Below are 25841 nucleotides of genomic sequence, written 5' to 3' on the forward strand. Positions count from 1 at the left end.
GGATTTATAACTTTTAAGAATTTGAGTAAAACTTTACAAGTTTGAAAGTTCTTAGGGAAGACTATATAATTTGGGCAGTTAGAAAGTCTAGGCATACCATAGCACAAATAAATTATGGCTCTTTGCCTATGTTACCTTTTGGGAAAATAGCACTTAAAACTTATTGTGAAAATCAAACATTTGGGTTTTTTGAGTATTCAGAGAATTTCTAAGATTGTTTGTAAAGTGATTCTTTTGGTAGTATGTCTGAAAGGCAAAAGGTTAATTTGCACCAATTAATAGGCTGAGAATATCATTTAACAGGTGACTAATAAAACATAAACATGTATAGCAGTTCAGTGGTTTTTTGTTGCAGATTTGTCGGAATTGCTTTTAGACTCTAATTTTCTTAAGTTGTTAATCAGAATATAATTTGTAAGATTCAGTCTCATTATGCCTTCTAAATAAAACAAATTATGTTTTAATAAAATCTGAAACTTTCCAGATACATTGAAAAGCTGGTTTAAAGCAAAATCTTTACAACTAATTTAAGAAAACTTCAGAAATTTGGTGTCTAAGAAATACTGCCTTGTTTTTGATGGTGTTAAGGGATAATTTTCATAAGTGTAAAATCATTATTAGTTTCATGCAGTTATAAGGAGCATGCTAAGGAGTTTATTGCCCTCATTAATGAGGGAACCAGACAGATGTTACAACTGAGAGGAGAACAAATTTATATGGAATAAAGGAATGTTGAAATTAATTCCCAAATAGACAAAACTTTTTTTCCCCACGGGACGAGGGGTGCCAGTTGAACCTTCACTGGGCAGAATCTATTGGCACGTTTATAGGCAAGAATGATTTTTCCATTTACTATCAGTTATCTATAATTTTTGAGAGTTGTATAAAAGCTCAAGGGCAATGAAAAGCTGGTTTCCGCTAATCGGGAAGGGTTTGCTCTAAACAATACAGTTTTCAATTGGGGACACTTATTTTGCTTATTCTCATTTCCTTAGAATGTTGAGGATAGTGACCCAGTAGCCTCAGAAAATTCAGGCACTACTTGCTGCCACCTCTCCTACCCTGTTCTAAATTTTAATCCTAAAAACAAAAACACAACTAATTGAGATGTACTACTAGTAGTTGAAGTTCTTGAATTGGTGGGAAGTATTGGCATCGTTTTAACCTCAGGTCAAATTGCAGAAAACTGGTCTGAATTAAGTTCTATAAAGAAAGTAGTGAAGATTTTTGCTTAGAGCTACCAGGCGGTTAGTTGTTTGCCTGGGAGTCCTTTGAACTCATTCTCCTTTGTTATTTTAAATTGTGTTTTATAGACTCTCAACTGATTGTCCTGTTTTCTTACCTCTTTTCAAACCCTACCTAAAAAGGTCCCTTTCAGATAAATCATTTCCTGAATAAATGAGACACTGTGACAGCCCCCTGGTGGGTATGCAGGCTTAAGATAACGTTGATATTTTAACTTACATTACATTTTGGTTAAAAAATCCAAATTAATGATGATGTACTACTTCAAGAGACTAAGATGCCCCAAAATTAAGGCTGACATTAGGTTGTCTGCATATAGGGGCTCAAAAGTGTTGCCCGGACCCCAGTTCTTTTCTCTTCTCTGTGTATGCTCCATTCTTGGGTTTCACAGAGGCAAGATGACTTCAGTAGGGCAGCTTTTATCATTTCTTTTACTTTTCATTTATTTTCTTTTATTTCTTATTTCTTTTACTTTTGGTAGGGTTGGTCAGAGTATAAAATTCTAAGTGTACAGTTATTTTTTCCCCAGTACCTTGAAAACATATTATGCCATTGTCTCCTGACTTTAATATACCTTTGAGAAGTCTACTAACCAGTCTAATTGTATTCCTTGAAAGTAATCTGCCTTTTCTGTCTGGTTGCATGTAAGAATTTTTCAGGTTTTGGGCAGTGTCTCTGGTATTTCAATATATGAATCTTTCTTCCCTTGGATTTTTTGCCCTTTATGAATTTTATGGTCTTTAAAAATCAATTCTAAAAAATCCTAAGCTATTGTCTTATTGAATATTGACCTTGTCGCATTTCCCAACTGACAGCTTTTTTTCTTCTTTATCCATATGCATCTATATACGATAAACCTTATCCTGTCCTCATGTCTCAACTTTAATATTTTCTACTTGTTCTCGTGGACTGCGTCACGGGTAATTTCGGTTTTCTATTTCATTCTTTAGTTCTAATCTTTTGCTTAAGGAGTTTTACAGTTGTAATAATTCTCAATTTCTAGTTCTGTTTGGTCCATTTCAAATGTGACTGGTCTTTTTCTATTTTGCTTTTCTGTTTTGTCTTTCAATATTTAAACATTTTATACATTGTAGCTAATAGTAATTCTTGGTAGTTTAATTCTCCAGCTCTTCAATTCTGTTCACTTTTGCTCATGATGATTGGTGTCCTCCTTTGCAATTTGGATTGTAAGCCCATGTTTGGCAGGACTCGATCAGCAGGAATCCTCTGGGCATGGGACGAAGGTATGTTTCTGAAACATGAATTTGTGTTCCCTCTGCCAGGGATCCCAAGGGCTTTTCCAACCTGCAGCAACTTTTGTCAGTTCTTGGGTTGAAGTTTTGTAGATCCTATGGTGGTGTTAAAACAAATTTCTAACACACGTATAAAGTATAGATGATCATTACCACTTCTCAGAGAAGAGTACTTCCACCCCCAGCTCACCCTCCTGCTCACCCCGCCCCAAATCCCAAGCCAGGACAGACAATTTTGCTTTGTCTTTCCTCACTGAGGGCACTTTTTTCTACTCTACTCTTTAAATGAGTATATAGCTTCTCATGTATCTTTGAGGGCTACAGTTCTCACCAACCAAGTAGCACAGGCTCAAGATCTAATTCCTCATTCCTTCTCATTTGTTAAAACTAAAGCCTCTTGTTAACCCAAAGATCTCTGCCATCTTACTTCCTTGGTTTCTGGCTATCATGTTAGTTCTAGGGAGTTTTCTTGAGAGTCATACTTTTAAAGTTCTTTTTTAAAAAGGCACTTTTAAAAGTTACTTTTAGAAGCTGTTTATGAATTCTTCTGCATTTAAAAAAATTGTAATAGGTTTTTCCAAGGTATGTGGTCTGCCATATTGCAAAATAGGAGTCCTTTACGAGTATGAAGTACTTGTATATTTCCGCATAATTATAAGTCAAGAGATGTAGTTATAAGGACATTGTTATAAGGGATATGTTGGAGCACTGAAAAATAAAGATGTAGAGAGAATCCTTTTTAGAAGGATTAATAAGCTATTGCATATACTCTAAGAACTGCCAGTAGAGTCTCATTTTCAGTTCATGCTATCAGTAGAGCAGCCTCCTAAAGACTTGCTCCTGAGGGAAGACGTTTAGTTTAGTTACTTGCATATGTTTCTTTCCTGAGCTCTCTGTTTTTGCATCTCTAATGATGTTTTATCGTCTTCTCCCTAATCAACTTCTTACAGTAACAGGTTATATTTATTGCTTCTGCTTCTTCATCTCCAATTTATTGCTCAATGCACTGCAATCAACCTGGCCTCTTTCCCCTCTGACTCTTCTGCCTGAAAATCACCTGTAACTTTCCAATTCCCAATCAAACACATTTTTAGTCTTTTGTATAACAAGGAGTTTGACTGGCTTTTGTCCCTGGTTCCTTGCAGGGAGAATAAGTCCTTGAAATTTGTCAAGGGTCTTCATTTTTCATGAGCCCATTGGATCTCATTTGAGCTTACGCTAGTAAGATGAGATGACTCAGGATAGGGGCTGGTTACCAGCAAGACCAATGGAGCTTTGAACCAGCTGGATTTTTGGGGTGAGGAATGGTGCTGGAGACCGAACTCAGTCACATGCTCAATGGTTTAATTAATCATGCTTAAGAAGTGAAATCCCAATAAACTCTGGACAATGAAGCACAGTGGGGAGCTACTTGGTTGGTGAACAAAGAGGTGCTGAAAACATGCTGCTCCCTGATTGCTTGGGGGGAGGCCACCATAGAAGCTGTGTGTTCTGGTCTCCCCTGAGATCTCACCCCATGTGTCTCTTCATTTATTTATCTAGTCTGATTTGTATCCTTTGTCATAAATACGTAATGTAAGTAATCATAATCATATAATCATAATGTGATAAGCATTCTTCCTGAGCTCTGAGTCATTCTAGTGAATTACTGAACTTGAATAGAGGTTGTGGGAACCTCTTGAATTTGGAGTCAGTTGGTCAGAAGTGTCGGTGGCCTGGGGAACCCCACTTCTCTCTGGTGTCTGAAGTAATGGCAGTCTGGTTATGAACCATGGGTTTATGCTAACTCTAGGTGGCTGACATCAGGATTGAATTTTAGAGTACACCAGTGTGTATAGAATGCCTTAAGTTTGATAGTGTTAACCAGCTTTTCCTTGGAACTCTTGCCTCTACCTTGGCTTCTGTGACTTTATTCATTCCTCTTACTTTTTTGACCACTCACTTTTCAGATACTTCTTCCCATCCTTTAAATGAGGTTCCTTTAACTATTATCACCAAACAAAGTATTTCTGAGCAATCTAAATCATGCCCACAATACTTAATATTGTTTAAATCTACATACCATAAAATGCACTTTGGGGGAATGTACAATCTGAGTGTTTATACCTGTAAAGATTCTTGTAATCACCACCACAGGTAGGACACAGAACTGTTCTAACACTCTGAAGAATTTCCTCCTGTTGCCCTTAGTATTCAGACCCTCGTTCCTCTAACCCCTGTCAACCACTGATGTGTTCTCCGTTCCTGTATTTTTGTCTTTTCCAGAATCCATAAATTGAAGCATACAACATGTAACTTTTTAAGACTATTATTTCACTGGGCGCAACACGTTTGTGTGCACCTATTTTAACTCTCACTGACACACTGTCCCAAATCTCTCTCATTCTCAGGCTTCTCACTTCTGAATTCCAGGCCTACTGTGTTCAACTTCCAGCTAGATAGAACCACTTAAATTTGCCTTTTTCAGTGTCTATGGAATCATGTGCAGATTGGAAGTCATTAATCTTCCCTGATATCTTTCCTTGAATTTCATCCATAGGTAAGAGGGAACCACTGATTTTTGAGGAGGGAATAGTAAGACTTGAACTCTACAAAGATGACTGTCTGCCTTGTTTGGTAGGTTGACTAAAGGAAGACTTTGAGGGAAGTGAAGTTAGTTGGGATCTGCAGTAATGATGCAGCTGAGTGATGACGAACCCTATATAAGCCAAATGAAATGGAGAGGGAAGTAGATAGTACTAAAATGTTCAGGGCACTGGACTGCCTGGACTTGAGTAACCGTGTGGTATGTGAGCCATAGGAAATAAGGGACATGTATTTTGTGTGCTTTTAATTTTTCTTTTCCCTGAGGTAGTCTCATCTCTTCTCTCTAAATCCCTGTGTCCCTGCCCTCCCCACCCTTGCCTCCAAGTTTCTGTGAAATTAGGGTTTAGGCACTGATTTTTTGCTTGCCACATCTTTGCAGACCTATTTACATTTGCCTAAGGGTTATGACTGCCTGGGACCTTTTCCGCACTGGTTCATGATTTATCTTATCTTTTCTCATAAAACAAGGTCTCCTATACTTCCTGTATTGGATTTTTGCAATGTGTAAAACAGGGACTTTTTGTATCTGAAAGCAGGCTCCAGGCCTTTGTTTCTTCCTATATTTGAATATCAGCTTGGCACAAGGTTTGATTATCTTGTTGATTATCTGTTTTCTATACAATAGTGTGTATATTTATTGTTAATCCCAACCTCATAATTTATCCCTCCCCCCGCCGACTTTTCCCCTTTGGTGTAACCATAAGTTTGTTTTCTGTTTCTCTTTTGTAAATAAGCTCATTTGTATCATTTTTTTAGATTCCACATATAAGTGATACCATATATTTGTCTTTCTCTGTCTGACTTCACTTAGTATGATAATCTCTAGGTCCATCCATGTTGCTGCAAATGGCATTATTTCATTCTTTTGTATGGCTGAGTAATGGTCCATTGTATATATGTACCACATCTTCTTTATCCATTCATCTGTCGATGGACATTTAAGTTGCTTCCATGTCTTTGCTCTCGTAAATAGTGCTGCAAAGAACATTGGGGTGCGTGTATCTTTTTGAATTATGGTTTTCTCTGGATATATGCCCAGGAGTGGGATTGCTGGATCATATGGTAGCTCTGTTTTTGTTTTTTAAGGAACCTCTACACTGTTTTCCATAGTGGTGCAACTATAGGTGTGTGGGTTTATTTTTGGGCTTTCTATCCTGTTCCATTGATCTATTATTTCTGTTTTTGTGCCAGTACCATACTGTTGTGATTATTGTAGCTTTATAGTTTAGTCTGAAGTAGCTAATTCCTCCAGCTCTGTCCTTCTTTCTCATGATTGCTTTGGTTATTCAGAGTCTTTTGTGTTTCCATACAAATTTTAAGATTTTTTTGTTCTAGATCTGCAAAAAATCCCATTGGTAATTTGATAGGGATTGCATTGAATCTGTAGATTGCTTTGAGTAGCATAGTAATTTTGACAACATTGATTCTTCCAGTCCAAGAACATGGCATATCTTTCCATCTCTTTGTGACATCTTTGATTTCTTTCATCAGTATCTTACAGTTTTCGGAGTGAGCTCATCAATGAATTCAGTAAAGTTGCAGGATACAAAATTAATACACAGAAATCTATTGCATTTCTATACACTAAAAACTAAAGATCAGAAAGAGAAATTAAGGAAACAATTCCATTTACCATTGCATCAAAAAGAATAAAATACCTAGGAATGGATTGTTTTAAAATAGAGATGAAAAACTCACTTAACAGATATTTGACTCTGTATTTGGAAATTTGACATAAAGTAGAATTGACCATGGCTAGTAATTGCTTGATCTCTGGGTGGTTGTTGTCATGATGATCCATACTGAAGGTCAGAGTTCAGTCCTGGGTGGGGGTCAGGTAATAAGCTTTCCTGGGCCAAATGGATCCTTTATCTACTCAAGAGAAAGTTTGGTATTGATTTAAGTCCTATGTCTAAAGAATGAGTGAGTTCTGGAAGAAAACAGTGAGTTCTGATTATTTCTTGGGAAATGTTGACAAAGGTTTAAATTAAGTCCAGGGCAGGTGGTGAACTACTTATTCCCTGACTGCCATGGTCTGAGGTGAAACTTGATCTGTTTCTGATGCTAGAGAAGCTGCTATGTGAAAGGCTTTTGTTTTGCTTAATTACCTGAAACTATCTGCCCTTGCAAATCTGTTCAATTAATTACTTTAAAATGAAGTTTGAAAGGGTAGATTAAGGAAAGATGAGTATACCTAGGAATTAAAGTTTAGTAGATATCCAAGTTTATCTCTGATCATATTAGGTTTCAGATAAATGGTATCACTCTAATTGTCCAGAATTAAAGTTTTGTGTACAGCGGGGGCTCCTTATTGCCTTTGTGCTGCATATTCAGGTTTAGGGATACTTTGTAGTGATAGCACAGTTTGGACAGGTTTTTCTAAAAGCTATATTTCTATACTGAATAAACTATAGATTCTTTCCTCATAAAAGGAGATGGGAAGTATTCTACTATAAAAATGTGAAATAGTCAAAATCTCATAATTGGCAATGATTAGCTTTGAAGATGTTATTCTGTAAACATTAAGTAGTCTCTGAATAAAGATAACTCAGCTAACTGAAATTGTAATTACCTAGTCAGAGGATTTCTGTTGTAGAGTGTCATAATTAGCTTGAATGCAGATGCCTGAGGAGGGATGCATGTTAGGACCTGCTGTGTCGATGGATGATAAGCATTGTTCAATTTTGCTTTTAAAAGTAAACAGTAGAGGTGGGGTTCTTTACTCGTATTGTATGATTTGTATCTATGATGTTTTCCATGCATTGATATGTGGAAATATTTGATACATTACCCTGAGAGGCACGTAATCACTGTGGTGTTGAGCTGTTAAGCTTCCATTCAGAGCTCATTATGCTAATTCCCATGGAAACAGTGTGTTTGATAACTTGGGAATTACATTTTATAAAATAAACTTCTCAGGTAGCTGTACTTTAGAGGCAACTCACTTTGTCCATACTTGGACAGCAGAGGTATTTTCACTTGTGACTCTTTTCTTCGGCTTTTTGTGTAGTGAGACTTAGGAAGCTGGTAGCCACCTTGTGCTTTCAATTGTCTTTATGTTGTGTTACTTTCCAACTGATGTTTTAGCTTCCATAGGAAAGAACCTAGTAATTTCTGCAATATACTAATCCTATAATGACATCTCAAAAATGAATGATCTCTGCTCTTGAAGTTAGTTTTCAGTAATCAAAATGAGGGTCCATAAATACACATCTTAGAAATTCTCTTTTTAAAAATACCAAAAACAGTCAGAGAGAACGACGCTTGCGGATCTACCACATGGTATAATAAATAGAACATTTCTGGTCACTGTGAAACTCTGTCCCTGCCTTGATCGTGTTTACTCCTCCCAGGTGGATAAACATTATTTTGAACTTTGTTTTCTTGCCCTTGTCTTCAGTTTTGTAGCGTGTATCCCTAAAGAACATACTTGTTAGATTTTATTTTTTTGTTGAGGTATAATTCACACGTTCATATGATTTTTAACTGTTTTGTATATATATTTTTTGCCCAGTGTATTGGGGGAAATGTATTCACGTTAATCTGTGCATTATAATTCCTTCATGAGCACTACTTCATATGTCACAATTTATCTGTTTACAGTTAGTGGACATTTGTTTTTAATTTATGCTAATATGAACATTGCTAGCATGAACAGTGCTACTCATGTCTTCTGGTGCACATGTGCAAGGATTTCTCTAGTCAAGATGTGTGAGTGTTACCAGCCTTACCAGATGATGCTGACTTATTTTGTAAATTTGTATCAATTTACAGTCACCAATAGTGTATTAACAACAGCTTGTTGCCCCACATTCTCACCATCACTTGACACTGTTAGACTTATTTTTTTCTAATCCAGATAGTGGAAAGTGCTTTCTCTTTGTGGTTTAAATTGGCATCTTATAAGTAGGTTGGGTATTCTTCATATATTTATGGGCTTTATGTGTTCTTATTGAATTGCACACGTACATCTTTTGCCCCTGTTTCTAGTTCTCAAATAACCACTGGTTTGTTGGGGTTATTCTGGAAACGAATACTTTGCAAAGTATATGCTTTGTAACTGTTATCTCCCTTATAAAAATTTCTTTTTAAAATACTGGTTTGTGATGAGCAAGCATTTTTATTTCAATATAGCCAAAATTACTAATGTCTTTATGGCTCTTGATTTGTGTGGGATCTGAGAGAGTGAATATGGGTGCCTTGCGTTCAGATTGGGGCAGTAGAAACAAGGAAAAGTGGGCAGATTTGGGATATTTTGAAGCTGATGTCTTGCTGATGGTTTGGATAGGAAGTATGAGAGGAGGAGAAATCAATGACCTTCAATGTTTTTGGTAAGAACGACTAAAAGAATAGAGTAGACGTTTCTGTAGATGGGAACATCTGTAGAGGAGCCAGTTAGGGGTGTGTGGTATAGGTGAAACCAGAACTTGGATATTTATAGTCTGGTTGTGTGTTTTGATCTGAATGGAGATGTTAAATACGTATTTGGATGTACAACTCCAGATTTAAGGAGAAATATCTGGGCTGGATTTATAGATTTGCGAAGTCTCGTATAAGATAGTATTTGAAACTCTGGGACTTGAAGAGGTCACCTATGGAATGAATGTAGGGAAGTCTGAGGTCCGAGTTCTGGAAATGTTTTCCACTTAGAAGGAGGATATAAGGATCTAGGATTTAAAGTGTGAGAAGATGAGAGAGTTTGCTTGGTGATAATGGTTTCTGAAAACCAAGTGAACAAATGTCCTCAAGAAGATAAAGAGCTATCCACTGGATTTAGCAATGTGAGGGTCATTGTGAGCTTGAAAAATTTATTTTGTGGAGTTGTGGAGATGAAATCCTAATAAAAGTAGACTACAGAGCACACGGGAGGAGAGAAAAATTACAGATAAGGAATAGTATAGTATGGACAATTGTTTGAAAGAGTCTTATTTTAAACTGATACTAACTGGCAGATGTATGATCAATGGAAGACTGACTTAATGATGGGAGATGTCACAAAATCCATGTACTCTAATGGAGACAGTTCAGTAAAAGAATACAAACTTGAGGCAGGACAGAAGACTATTGCTATAGAGACCTACATGAGAAGGAATGGATGCCAGTAAGTATGTGGAGATGTTGGATCTTAGAAAAGAGGTGGAAATTTTTTGTAGTTCTTAGAATGTTTTGCACTTACTGAGTATATTTAAATATATTGCACTTTTGTTAAATATATTCCTAAGGATTCTTTTTGAAGTTACTATAAAGGAATTACTTTGGGATTGTTCCTTGCAGATATATAGAAATACAGTTAACTTTTATATATTAATCTTGTCCTCTGCATTCTTACTAAACTAGTTTATTAGTTCTAATAGTATTTTTAGTGGATTCATTAGAATTATCTGTGTATAAGATTGTGTCATCTGCAAGTGAAGATAGTTTACTTTTCTTGGATGCCTTTATTAGATGTTCCTGCATAACTGCCCTGACGAGAACTTCCAGTACTTTTCTTAAAAGTGGCAACAGTGGACGTCCTTGTTCCTGATGTTGAAGGGAAAACATTAAGTCATCACACCATTAAGTATGATGTCAGCTGTGGATTTTTTTTGTAGATGCCCTTGATCAGATTGAGCAAGTTCTCTTCTGTTAGTTTGTTGCATGCTTTTTTCATGAAGTGTTGGATATTGTCAGATAATTTTTCTGAGTCTATTGAGATGTTCATGTATTTCTGTTATTTATTCTATTAATATGGTGTATTACATTGATTTTTTTCCGGAACGTTAAATTAATTTTGCTTTCTTGGGATAAATCCCACTTGGTCATGGTGCACAATACTACTTACGTGTTGCCAAATTTGGTTTGTTATCTTGAAGATTTTTGTGTTTATATCTTTCAGAGTATTGATCTGTATTTTGGCTTTTTGTGATGTCTCTGTTTTTGGTAATATTGGTCTTAAAGAGTGAGTTAGGAAGTGTTCCCTCCTATTTTTTTTGAAATGGTGTGAGGAACTGGTATTGAAAAAAATACTTTCATTACAATTAACCAGCGAAGCCATCTGGGCCTGGGCTTTTCTTCGTGGGAAATTAAAAAATGCCTAATTTTCTTAAAGGTCTATTCAGATTTTCTATCTTTGAATTAGTTTTGGTTGTGTCTTTCTAGAAAAATGTGATTTTATCTGTTACCTAATTTGTTAAAATACACTTGCAGTTTTCTTGCTCCTTATTTCTATAAGGTTAGTGGAAATGTCACCACTTTCACTCCTGATATTACTTATTTGAGTCTTATAAACCTTTAGCTAAACTAGAAAAAAAACTGTTTAAACTTTTTCAAAGAACTAACTTTTGGTTTTTCTCTATTCTATTTTCTGCTCTTATGTTTATTATTATGCCTGCATTAGCTTAAGTCTTTCTCTTTTTTCAGTATCTTGAGGTGCAAGGTTAGGGTTTTGATTTTGAAAATGTCCTTTTATATATACACAATTACAGCTACAAATCTCTCTTAGAACTGCTTTAACTGCATTCTCCAGTTACTTTACATTGTGTATGTTACTGATCTCAAAGTATCATTTCCATAGTGATTTCTTCTTGGATTCATTTACTAGTGTGTTGTTCAATTGCTATGTTTTTTTTTGTTTGTTTGTTTTTTGCTTTTTTAAATTTATTTTGGGCTGCGTTTTGGGTCTTCATTGCTGTGCATGGGCTCTCTCTAGTTGAGGCAAGCGGGGGCTACTCTTAGCTGTGGTGTGCGGGCTTCTCATTGCGGTGGCCTCTCTTGTGGTGGAGCACGGGCTCTAGGCATGCGGGCTTCAGTAGTTGTGCCCTGTGGGCTCAGTAGTTGTGGCTCGCAGGCTGTAGAGCGCAGGCTCAGTAGTTGTAGTGCACGGGCCTAGTTGACCCGAGGCATGTGGGATCCTCCCGGACCAGGGCTGGAAACTGTGTCCCTTGCATTGGCAGGCGGTTTCTTTCTTTCTTTTTTTTTTTGGTGGTACGCGGGCCTCTCACTGTTGTGGCCTCTCTCGTTGCGGAGCACAGGCTCCGGACGCGCAGGCTCAGCGGCCATGGCTCACGGGCCCAGCTGCTCCGCGGCATGTGGGATCTTCCCGGACTGGGGCACGAACCTGTGTCCCCTGCATCGGCAGGCGGACTCTCAACCACTGCGCCACCAGGGAAGCCCCTGGCAGTCGGTTTCTTAACCACTGCACCATCAGGGAAGCCCAATTGCTATGCTCTTTTTTTTTTTTTTTTGCGATACGCGGGCCTCACTGTTGTGGCCTCTCCTGTTGCGGAGCGCAGGCTCAGCGGCCATGGCTCATGGGCCCAGCCGCTCCGCGGCATGTGGGATCTTCCCAGACCAGGGCACAAACCTGTGTCCCCTGCATTGGCAAGCAGACTCTCAACCACTGCGCCACCAGGGAAGCCCCAATTGCTATGTTCTTAATTCTCATATTTCTTTTTGTTTCTCTAAAACATTTTTTGAGGTATAATTGACATACAACATACTGGATTCAGGTGTACAACATGTTTCAACATTTGTATACATTGAGAAATTACCACAATAAGACTGTATCTGTCACCATACAGAGTTACAGAATTTCTTATGAAGAGACGTAAGATCTATTCTCTCAGCAACTTTCAAATATGCAATATAGTATTAAGTATATTACATCCCCATGATGTATTTCATAACTGGAAATTTGTACCTTTTAACTTCCTTCACACATTTTACCCATGTCCCCCATCAAGCTGTTCTCTGTATCTATGAGCTATTTCTGTCTTTTGTTTAAGTTCCAGGTAAGTGGGATCATACAGTATTTGTCTTTCTGATTAATTTCACTTAGCATAATGCCCGTGAGGTCTTCACATGTCCTGAAGATGGCCATTTAGGTTTCCACGTTTTGGCTGTTGTAAATAATGCCGCAGTGAATATGGAGGTGGGTATCTTTGAGTTCGTGCTTTTGTTTGCTTCAGATAAATAACCAGAAGTAGAATCTCTGCGTCATTTTGTAGCTCTATCTTTAACTTTCTGAGGAGCCTCCATACCGTTATCCATAGTGGCTGCACCACTGTTTTCTAATTTCACTCTTAAGATCAGAGAACATACTTAGTATGACTTTAATCCTTTAAAATTTATTGTGTCTTGTTTTATGGCCAAACATATGGTCTGATCTGGAGAACTCTCCATGTGTACTTGAGGAGAACATAGACTTTTGTTGGTGGAGTATTCAATAGATATGTTAGATATAGTTGGTTTATAGTGCTTTTCAAGTCTTATTTCCATGGTCATCTTCTGCCTAGTTGTTCTACTCATTATTGAAAGTGGGGTGTTGATATCTCCAACTGCTGGATTATTTATTTCTCCTTTAAATCCTACCAATTTTTGCTTCATGTATTTGGGGATCTGTTAGATAAATTTTTATATCTTGTTGAATTGACCTTTTTTAAATTTTAAGATGGGTTTATCTTTAACATTTTTGGATTTTTTATGGTATAGCTACTCCAGCTTTCTCACAGGTTGCTGTTAGTTTGATATGTATCCTTTTTCATCCTTCTGTATTCAGTATATTTGGATCTTTTAGCTTTCGCGTTTTTACTATGATGTGTCTGGATATGAATTTCTTTGTGTGTATTCTGCTTTGAGTATACTGAGCTCCCTGAGTGTGCAGATTGCTTTTCTTGGGAAATTTTCAGTCATAATTTTTTGAATATTTTTTCTGCTCCTTTCTTGCCTTCATTTTCCCTCTGGTACTCCTATTACAAAAATGTCTGTAATGATGTCCTACATTTCTCTGTGAATCTGTTCATTTTTCTTGGTGTAATCTGTTGATCTGACTTTAAGTTCAGTTATTCTCCTGTTCAAACCTACTGTTGAACCCCTCTAGTGAATTTTTCATTTTAGCTATTTTGCAATTCTAAAATTGCTACTCAGTTTTTAAAAATAGGTATTCCTAATATTGATAATACTAATGGTCATCATACTTTATTTCTTTATGCATGATATCCTTTCTTTCTTTGAACATATTTATAATACCTAATTTGAAGGCTTACCTGATAAGTGTGACACTTGGGCCCTCTCACAGGCAGATTCTGTTGCCTGCTTTTTTTTTTTTTTTCCTTTGTATAGATCACACCTTCCTGTTTGGATGCATGTCTTTACATTTTTTGGTTGTTGTTGAAAAATGCATATTTTGGATAACGTATTTTGTCAGTTCCAGTTGCCTCCTACCTACCCTAGGCTTATTATTTTCTTGGCTACTAAAATAGACCAGCAAAGTCAGTCTTATTCCTGTACAGGGCAAAACCTCTAAAGTCACTTCAGAGGGTGCAGTTCTAGACAAGTGTTGAGTCACCACGGAATGACAGTCGTTTTAGCAGGGTTTGCTTCATCTGTATTTCCCCGATCTCCGTTATACTGTCTGCCTTTGATGCCCAACTGATAAGCTCCATTCATTGCCTGCTGACTGCTCTTTTTTCGGAACAATGCCCAATACATAAAGTACCCTACAGTTTGATCCAAGTAAGTTCTGGTCCCTTAGCCAGGGGTAGTTTGTAAAGCTGGTATTGGAGGTTTGCTCTGATTCTGGGGGTGGGTGGGTGGGTGATTCTTGTTAGCTGTCTCTTGTTCTGGTTGTCTCTGGTAAACTAGCTTCCCTATGGTTCAGCTTTTTGCTCTCATGAAGCTCTCACCTTCCTCTTAATTGCTTACCATGATCTCCGTTTCTTTTGAGAGCGTACTTACCCTTAAACTTCCTCACACTTCCAATTAAGCAAGTTCCCTTGGGGAGAGCTTAGTAGCTGTCTCTTCTTAGAGGCTGTCTTTCTCCCTGTGAAAAATCACCATGCCACTGCTTTGGAGCTATAGTTGGGCATGTTGTTTGAGTGACACCACTACTTCGTGAGCAGGGTGCTGCCTGGAGACATTAGACTCATCTTCTTTTTGCCTCTCCTGGCACAGAAACTCTGCCCTGTGTGTGACTGGGCCAAGCGTGATCGGGGCCCCAGTATTCCCTACCTACCATGCCTGGGGTGGGTCTTGCACTCTATTGGGTGGAGGCTATGTGGGTGAAGGGAGTCTACAACCTCTTGGGCATACTTGCTGGTAACTGAGCCTTTGTGACATGGAATTGAGTGGGATGGGAAATGCTGGCACTCTGCCCCTCCCACTGGGAGCTGGTGGGAGAGGGAACTCTTTCTTTTTGGCCATACCTACTCTGAGTGGAACTTAAATCACATTGAGCTGGGTGTTGCGGAATGAAGGAAGAAAAACAGATGACGGTTCCAGTACCACAGACTCTGTTCTTTCCAAGGTTTAAGAGAGATTCTTAAATGTTAATTTATTGAATGCCCTTAGGACAATTTTCAAAGGCTTTAAATGGTTGTTTTTTAAAAAATGCTTTTCTCTAGTTGCAGAGAGTCTGCACAGCTCTTCATGGAGACATTTTGTATGTCTCATGTTCTTCTAAATTTTTATGTCATTGTCTGGCATAGAATTAACCATAAGTAGTTAGTTAATTATAAGTAATAGAACTATATTTTTTTCCTTAAAAAGCACTATGACGTATGTGCATGTGTGTTCCTTTTCTGTCTTCTAACCTCTGCTGATAGGTGCTAGGCTTGACAAGTCAGGCTTGCTCTTTTTTTTTTTTTAATTGGAGTATAGTTGATTTACAATGTTGTGTTAGTTTCAGGTGTACACCAAAGTGAATCAGTTATACATATACATATATCCACTCTTTTTTAGATTCTTTTCCCATATCGGCCATTACAGAGTACTGAGTATTGAGTAGAGTTCCCTGTGCTCTACAGTAGGTCCTTACTAGTTATCTATTTTATATACAGTAGTGTGTATATGTTAATCCCAACCTCCCAATTTATCCCTCCCCCCGGTAACCATAGGTTTGTTTTCTACATCTGTAACTCTATTTCTGTTTTGTAGATAAGTTCACTTGTACCCTTATTTTTAGATTCCACATATAAGTGATACCATCTGATATTTGTCTTTCTCTGTCTGACTTAACTTCACTCAGTATGACAATCTCTAGGTCCATCCATGTTGCTGCAAATGGCATTATTTCATTCTTTGTTATGGCTGAGTAATATTCCATTGTATATATGTGCCACATCTTATTTATCCATTCCTCTGTTGATGGACATTTAGGTTGCTTCCATGTTCTGGCTATTGTAAATAGTGCTACAATGAACATTGGGGTGCCTGTATCTTTTTGAATTATGGTTTTCTCTGGATATATGCCCAGGAGTGGGATTGCTGGATCCCCTAATCAATGACAAAGGAGGCAAGGAGATACAATGGAGAAAAGACAGTCTCTTCAATAAGTGGTGCTGGGAAAACTGGACAGCTACATGTAAAAGAATGAAATTTGAACACTCCTTAACACCATACACAAAAATAAACTCAAAATGGATTAATGACCTAAATGTAAGGCCAGCAACTGTAAAACTTTTTGAGGAAAACATAGGCAGAACACTCTATGACCTAAATCACAGCAAGATGCTTTTTGACTCACCCCCTAGAGAAATGGAAATAAAAACAAAAATAAACAAATGGGACCTAATGAAATTTAAAAGCTTTTGCACAGCAAAGGAAACCATAAAAAAGACGAAAAGACAACCTTTAGAATGGGAGAAAATATTTGCAAGTGAAGCAACTGACAAAGGATTAATCTCCAAAATATACAACTCATGCAGCTCAATATTAAAAAATCAAATAGACATTTCTCCAAAAAAGACATACAGGTGGCCAAAAGGCACATGAAAAATGCTCAACATTACTAATCATTAGAGAAATGCAAATAAAAACTATAATGAGGTATCACCTGGTATCACACTGGTCAGAGTGGCCATCATCAAAAAATCTACAAACAGGGCTTCCCTGGTGGCGCAGTGGTTGAGAGTCCACCTGCCAATGCAGGGGACACGGGTTCGTGCCCCGGTCCGGGAAGATCCCACATGCCGTGGAGTGGCTATGCCTGTGAGCCATGGACGCTGAGCCTGCGCGTCTGGAGCCTCTGCTCCGCAACGGGAGAGGCCGCAACAGTGAGAGGCCCGCGTACCCCCCCCCCCCCCAAAAAAAGAAAAAGAAACCTACAAACAATAATGCTGGAGTGGGTGTGGAGAAAAGGGAACCCTCTTGCACTGTTGGTGGGAATGTAAACTGGTATAGCCACTATGGAGAACAGTATGGGGGTTCCTTAAACAACTAAAACTAGAACTACCATACGGGCTTGCTCTTTATCTACCTTTCACCTACTTGGACTTTACTCCTTCCCTATCACCCCTGGCTGTCTCTTCACTTTTGCTATTATGCCTAGGCTCCAAATCTCTGCTTGAGTCACTGGAAATGGCCACACAATTTGTACAGCCTGCTTGGCTCTCACATTAGCTTTGATTTTCAGCCAGTCCCTTGGCTTTTGTAAACTAGTGTATGGACTGTCCTTCTCAGATGTTGGTCTCCTTGAGACCAAATTTGTTCTTAGGTATTAATGTTATATGCTGCAATTACATGAAAGATAGGACATATTATAGTCAATATAAGACAGCTGGGTTTAGGCCTACCCTAGGAAGTTTAAGGCTACTTCACCAAGGTAGCTGTCTGGTAATGACCTTCAAGACTATATTACAGTGAAACTTATTAAAGGTAAAGGGAAAAGCTGTCAGATAAGGTGTCTTTTTAAAGATTAGATGCATCTATTAATGAGACAGAGCTTTCATAGGAGCAATTGAAATCAATGGATATTAGCCTCATGGAGCGTTGCATCGATGCTATATTTGAATGGAGCTGTTTTTTTGCAGGAGTTAGAGCAAGACATATATTCACTGTCACTTGGCTGGTGGCTGAGCTCATTTTGGGGATCTTAGGGAATATGTCTTGTTCCTTAATGATGTAATGTGTACATTAAATACTTGAAGGCACACTAACAAGTAAATATTCACGTATAATCCGTTTCAGTTCTTTGACAGTAGTCTCCTTCCCATCTTCAGGGAATACTCAGTTGTATCTTAGCATCCTTTTTTCGTATTTGACTTCAGTGGCCTGTGATGAAGAGGATTTTGGATCCATAATGAAACATTATTTCTGTCTCTAATATATGGAACTGTAGTGGTATGAGATTGGTTTTTGACTGGAAATGATTTGATTTATGAACGAAATTAAGACTTGTTTAAGTATGTTCTTGAGGTAGCTTGTTGAAGGTGTAAGATCTGTTTCAAAACAAAGATACCGAGTTCAGAATTTGACTTTCAGATATTCTGAAATAACTGTGTCATTTGCCTCTCTGTTTATCCTTTAGGCTGCAGGAGCAATCCGACCTCTTGTATCTACTGTCATCAGTCCATCTGTAGATGGCTGCTTAGACCACTCACTGGAACGTGCGAGACACAGGGCAAGTGAAATGCCACAGGCCTTTCTATTTGACGTGATCTATGAAGCATATCAGCAGGTAAGAATCTTCGCTTTTTGACAATCTGCTGTGTTGAGGGTCTCTAAGAACCACCCCCATATTTGGAGATTAGCTAGAAGAACTCAAGGAACTGAGTACATAGTTGGACTCAAGGCTAAAATTGATTAGAGTGACGTTGGATGATAAGAGAAAAAGACCCAGGCAGAGTCTGGAGGAATCCATGTGTAATCTTCTCATGATCTCTCTCCTTCAGTGTCGCACAAAGGTACACCTTCCGTCCAGCAGTGAGAAGGCAGCAGTTTGGGTGTGATGTTTCTTTTCAGGGAAGCCCATTAGAGATTTGATGTCTAAGGTATTGTGTTGGTCACATAGATACTCTCTGCCTTGCACACAAACTTCAGACTCCCAGGAGAAAAGCCGGTGTTCAACATAAAGCATATTGTAAACCATATTGTTTATGTGAACATCTAGGCACAGTGAGCCACTCTTACCAGTTAACTGTTCACTGGAAACACTCCAAGAGCCAAGTTCCCAGACACTGGCCGAGGGCCCACCTGGTGAGCAGGTCTACTGCTCAGGCCTGCAATCTCAGGCCTAATGTAGTAAACATTTTGCACAGCTGTATAGATATTTTGTTAAAATTTTAAAGGTAAGTGATTTCAAAATATCAAATCATTCATGTTTAGATTATACTGGATTGTCTTTGTTTTCATGTTTTGGAAACATTTTTGTACCTGTAAATTTTACTGCTATTCATTTCTGTGTTTGTTTATTAAACAGTTATTAAATATCAGGTAAAGTGCTTGTCAGAAACTTCCCAATGAAATAAGATCACTTACAACAACTAAGGCAGTGCTTGGCTGATGTTAGACAATCAGTAAATAGAGAAAGATGGACTTTAAAGAATATGAGATAATGGTAACATAAATATTGACATTTTATAATAAAAGAATACCGTATTTTGGATAGAAAGTTAATCACAATGAATCAATCTTGACTATCAGTTACTGTTTTAAATATTGAGAATGTAAATCGTAATGTGGCCTTGAAATGTGGACTTGACATGTGAACTTTTTATATTTTATCAAGGTGTAACTTTGCTTTGTGGTACTCACGTAGAAAATACATAATAGTGTTGATCATTTACTGAGTTGAGCAGAAATCGGGCAGTTGTAAGTAAGTTCATATGAGATTGTATTATACATAGAAGAAACACATCTTAATCTGATCCAAAGCCATATGGCCTGACCAAAAAGGTGGGTTTTTCTTGTTTTCTTTTTGTTGTTGTTTTTCCCGAGTTTGAGGTTATGGATGACTTCTCCTCATCAAATTGGGTGCTGGGCAGTTATAGATGTCAAGCTGCAGTTCTGTCTATGAATCTGCTGGATTGTTTCCCCCACCATTTCTTGTCTCATGTCATTCATCCTCTTGTTCTGTGTGCTCTAGTTATGCTTACTTTATTTTCTCAAATATAAGTTTGGTCCTTTCTGGAACTTTACTTCCTATCTTGCTGTATATCCTTTAGATAGTAAGTAAATTATCATTTAGGGAAGCCTTTACTGTCCACCCCCACCCCCACTAGGTTAGTCTAACCCACTACACATTTTCCTAGTGTCCTGTTTTTTCTGCCCAGCATCAAAATTAGAATGGAATGATTACTTGGGAAATCACTTACGAAATGTCCAGCTCCCCTGCTAGACCATGAGCCCTGTGAAAGTAGGCACGGTACCTGTCTTAGCAACTTGCCTGATATTTTATTAGTACCGAGTGCGTATTTGTTCAATGGATGAGCATCGAAGTGTATGCATATAAATATGAAAAATATCCAATGTACTGCTTCTTTTGGGCCACTTTTTCAAGATATTAACACTGTTTCCACTCTGCATTTAGGTGCCTATGCAAATGTCACCTTCTCAGAGAAGCTTTCCACTGATAACTTATATATAAAAATGTTCTCTGTCATGTATTGCTTAATTCTGCTTTTAGTTTCATTAGATATCACTAATGTGTTTTTGGTAGATTTTTCTCTTTCCTGCATGACTGCTCCATTAGAGCAGGAATTTTATCTTATTTGTAGCACCTGGAAGAGTTCATGGCTTACATGATGTTCTTAACATTTTCAACTGTAAGAATTTTATCCATACGTGGGTATATGTAGATACATGTTTATGTGTTAACACTTAGGTCAGTTATTATGTAAAAAACTTTGCATGGGGTAATATGTTATGTACATACTGAAATTTTTTTCTAAAACCTTCAAGAAATTCATCTGAGAAATTAGAAGTATAGGCAAACATTTGTGTATAAAGCTAGTGATTTGCAGCATTTTTGTAAATGTGAGAAATTCTATTCGGCCTCTATTTCTAGAGATTAGTCTTGAATGAATGTAAAGAGCCACTTAATGAATGGATAAAGAAGATGTGGCACATATATACAATGGAATGTTACTCAGCCATTAAAAGAAACGAAATTGAGTTATTTGTAGTGAGGTGGATGGACCTAGAATCTGTCATACAGAGTGAAGTAAGTCAGAAAGAGAAAAACAAATACTGTATGCTAATATATATATATGGAATCTAAGAAATAAAAAAAAAGGTCATGAAGAACCTAGGGGTAAGACGGGAATAAAGACACAGAGCTACTAGCGCATGGACTTGAGGATATGGGGAGGGGGAAGGGTAAGCTGTGACAAAGTGAGAGAGTGGCATGGACATATATACACTACCAAAGGTAAAATAGATAGCTAGTGGGAAGCAGCGGCATAGCACAGGGAGATCAGCTGGGTGGTTTGTGACCGCCTGGAGGGGTGGGATAAGGAGGGTGGGAGGGAGTGAGACGCAGGAGGGAAGAGATATGGGGACATATGTGTATGTGTAGCTGATTCACTTTGTTGTAGGGCAGAGGCTGGCGCACCATTGTAGAGCAGTTATACTCCGATAAAGATGTTAAAAAAAAAAAAAAAGAGTCACTTAAAGTTGTTTTGGGGGAATCTTTATGGAGCATGAAAATGCTCATGATATTAATATAACTCGTTATGTTAACTATATATAATATGTATTTATGCTTACATGTACACATGTGTGTGTATGAGTACACATACAAAACAGAAAAACTAGTTGGATATGTGAATACTGACATGTGACTGGGTTGATAGTAATTGAAGTCATTAAAAATCTGCAGATGTGATACACATTTAAAATATATAAATACTTCAGTATTTGGTTTTGATTGGTTTTGGACTTTTGCACGTACTTGCTTTTGTTGCTTAAAAACGATTTGAAAAACTTTCATTCCTTGAATTTTTAATGACACATTAAGCAGCTGCTAAAGGAAAAGATGGCTAAATTAAAGAGTAACAAATTCAGTAGTGAAATTACTCAGTCTATAGAAACATGAGGAAAACACCAGATTGGTCCAGAGGATTCTTACTGAGTATTCAAATACATAATCATGTTCTGTACTGTTTTAGAAAAATTTTGTACAAAAGCTTTTTAAATTACATGAATCAATTTCTTGAGGAAAATTGGTATGATGGGCACAGATGGTATTCTAAACTTTATTGAGACCTGGCCTCATTTCTAACAAGTTTTTAGGTTCTCAATGAGAATTTCAGAAGATAACTTGTTAAATTTTCATGAAAATGCACATGCCTGGAAGACAGAGCAGGACTCAGCCAGTGACAGAATTGTTCTCTTCAGTGTTAATGATGTACCTTTTGGTTTGATATACTAGACTTCACTGCAGAGATTAATACGTAGGAGTTAAATTTTCTCAATCTCCATTAAGAGTATTTTAATGAAACTGGCTGTTTAACCTGAAAGGGGAAAAACACCTTTCAAAAACATGCCTAAAACAGCCCTTGGATTCTTAAAGATTCCTGTCACTGAAGTCTCTCGATCCAAGAATACAATTATAAAATTAAAGGAATATAATAGGAATTTCCTTTTGTCCTACGTACCCTGCTCACACCCCACATGCATTAGAATAAAATAGGACTTGTATCTTGTACTGAGTGCTAACACGTTGGGCTTTAAATGCCAAGTTAACAAGAAACCAGTCAAAAGCATTGAACTTTATGAAGAGTCTTTCCTTTATATCCACAAGCATTACAGTTCTCGGAGGTTTTATTGCTGTTTTTACAGAGTGTACTTGCCCATTCCTTCTGCCTCCCTCTCTGTTTAGTTAGGCCTGGATTGAATTTGGAGGTGATGAGGAAGAGCCTCAGGATAGAGTTTCAGAAGAAACCTCACATCACATGGGGTTTTGAAAAGGAGAAGTAGGAAAGAGAGGAGGGCAGTAATCATTTTTATAAATGAAGAATTGAGAAAGGGATAGAAATGAAAAGATATGTAGTGGGATGAGTAAGTGAAAGATGGAAGAAACTGTGAAGAAAATGAGTGAAAACCAAATGAGGGCTCTTATGGTAAAGCTTTGAGTTGGAAATGAGCGACTTGTTGAATTAGTGGAAGTATCTGCAAAACACTATTTTTGCCCCTCAAATGTCAGGCACAAACTATGGTAGCAAGTTGCACATCTCATAAATAAAACCATGATCTATAGATTTATACTTTGAGAAAATAAATTCACAACTTGATAGTATGTTTGAATTTATTAAACACGTCCCAAAGTCATGCTTTTCTCTATTGGTCATATTTCTCAAGATGGTATCCTTCTCTCTTCTACCTTTATTTTTCTTCCAGTTACGCTACTTATATATATTCAGGTAACCAGATGAGTTCTGGTTCTATTTTGGAGAAATTCGAAAGTGCTATAGGAAAAAACGATTCTGTGACAGTGGCTGGGATCTCCTTTGAGAATATTTTTACCTTCAGAAGTTTCTTAACCATAGCCTAGAACAGTACTTTGTCTCTTATTTACTTCATGTATATGGAGAAAACCTTATAAATTATTGCTTCACAAACTTGCTTTTTTTCTGAATCTTCCCTTACATTGATAAGCTTTGATGGTACAGTTTAAAAACTAATCACTTGATTATCTTTTGATACAGCCCTCATCCTTCATGTGGACTTGGGTGGGGGGTGGGGGGAGGATCTCTCTTGATGATGTTCCTCCTGCCATCCTTGTCCATCTTTAATGTTCCACACCACTGATCCCTGCAAATGATCCTTTTAACATGCAAATCTGTCAGTGTTCATCCACAGCTTTAGGACTTTAGGTTGTCCTCTGTGGTTCATAGGATAAAGTACCAGCTCCTAAGCATGGCATACAGTTACTGTCCATTGCTCAAAACTCCAGTCTACAGACTTCATGACTTAGTTTCCTTACCACATCTTTTATCCGATTATGTCTACTTTGGGTATATACCGTTCCTTTCATGTTTCATTAAAAATAGGCAGACAACAAAAAAACAAACGGACCTAATTAAACTTAAAAGATTTTGTACAGCAAAAGAAAGCATCGACAGAATGAAAAGACAGTCTACTGAATGGGAGGAAATAATTGCAGATGATATCACTGGTAAAGGGTAAATATCTAAAATATATGAACAGTTCATATAATGTCCAAAATAACCTGCAAAAATGGGCAGAAGACCTGAATACAAATTTTTCCAAAGAAGACATACAGGTGGCCAATGGGCACGTCAAAAGATGTTCAACATCATTACATTGGAGAAATGTGAATGAAAGCTACAGTAAGATATCACCTCACACTAGTGAGAATGGCTATCATCAAAAATCCCACAAATAACAACTGTTGGTGAGGATGAGAAGAAAGGGAGAACCTTTATACACTGATGGTGGCAATGTAAATTGGTACAACTATTATGGAAAAGAGCATGGAGGTTCCTCAATATACAAAGGATCTAGAGGTTCAACTCCTGGGTATATATCTGAAGAAAACAAAAACATTAATTTGAAGAGCGATATGCACTCCCATGTTCATAGTACCATTACTTAAAATAGTTATGATATAGAAGCAATTGAAGTGTCCAAAAAGTGAATGGATGAAGATGTGGTATATATACACAATGGGATAGTATTCAACCATAAAAAGAATGAAATTTTACCATTTGCAGCAACATGGATTGACTTGGAGGTATTATATTTAGTGAAATAAGTCAGACAACATATGGTATCACTTATTTGTGAAATCTAAGAAGCTAATGAAAACAGCAAAGGAACAGACTCAGAGATATAGAACAAACTAGTGGTTACCAGTGGGGAGGGGGAAGGTAAGAAGGGCAAGATAGGGTAGGGGATTAATAGGTACAACCTACTAGGTATAAAATAAGTTTAAAAAAGTAAAACATCTACTTCACTATCATTTATTGGTCACCTTAATCCCTGGTGATTTTTTCCCCTTTATTTAAACTTTTGAAATCTGTTGCCTTATACCCTAAAGCGTCTTACCATCAAAGTTTTTAACGTGTATATACAGATACATTACAGTGCAAACTTGTCAGTTCCCTTCCTGTTTTGTTTTGGATCTTACGTGTTTAGAACTGACTTGATGTTCCTTCTTGGTTTATCGTTGGTTACTGCAGTTTATCTGTGCTAGCCACCTCTTTTTTAAAAATTTTATTTTTTCTCTCCGTTTTCCAAGATCTTACTCTTCTGCTTCCTGAAGAACCTCTTCTGTTACATTTAATGCTTTTCTTAGTCAACTTTCATATGTATCTAAATACATGTCTTACTCAGGTGAAGTTTTTTTTTTTAACATCTTTATTGGAGTATAATTGCCTTACAATGGTGTGTTAGTTTCTGCTTTAGAACAAAGTGAATCAGTTATACATATACATATGTTCCCATATCTCTTCCCTCTTGCGTCTCCCTCCCTCCCACCCTCCCTATCCCACCCCTCCAGGCGGTCACAAAGCACTGAGCTGGTCTCCCTGTGCTATGCGGCTGCTTCCCACTAGCTATCTATTTTACGTTTGGTAGTGTATATACGTCCATGCCACTCTCTCACTTTGTCCCAGCTTACCCTTCCCCCTCCCCGTGTCCTCAAGTCCATTCTCTAGTAGGTCTGTGTCTTTATTCCTGTCTTACCCCTAGGGTTTTCATGACATTTTTTTTTCTTAAATTCCATATATATGTGTTAGCATACGGTATTTGTCTTTCTCTTTCTGACTTACTTCACTCTGTATGACAGACTCTAGGTCCATCCACCTCATTACAAATAGCTCAATTTCGTTTCTTTTTATTACTGAATAATATTCCATTGTATATATTGCCACATCTTCTTTATCCATTCATCCGATGATGGACACTTAGGTTGTTTCCATCTCCGGGCTATTGTAAATAGAGCTGCAATGAACATTTTGGTACATGACTCTTTTTGAATTACGGTTTTCTCAGGGTATGTGTCCAATAGTGGGATTGCCAGGTCATATGGTAGTTCTA

At 37.6% G+C, this 25841-nt stretch overlaps 1 protein-coding gene across 1 annotated transcript in view; it reads left to right on the plus strand.

The window, feature by feature from the left end:
- CRPPA (CDP-L-ribitol pyrophosphorylase A) overlaps nucleotides 1–25841 on the plus strand; it is a 378873-nt gene that overhangs the window by 13704 nt on the left and 339328 nt on the right. The window contains exon 3 of the mRNA XM_067746235.1: nucleotides 18367–18516. Within this exon, the coding sequence (XP_067602336.1) occupies nucleotides 18367–18516 (150 nt within the window). The remainder of the gene's footprint in view (nucleotides 1–18366; nucleotides 18517–25841) is intronic.

The sequence above is a fragment of the Pseudorca crassidens genome, chromosome 8 (assembly GCF_039906515.1).
Source record: "Pseudorca crassidens isolate mPseCra1 chromosome 8, mPseCra1.hap1, whole genome shotgun sequence".
NCBI classification, from domain to species: Eukaryota; Metazoa; Chordata; class Mammalia; order Artiodactyla; family Delphinidae; genus Pseudorca; species Pseudorca crassidens.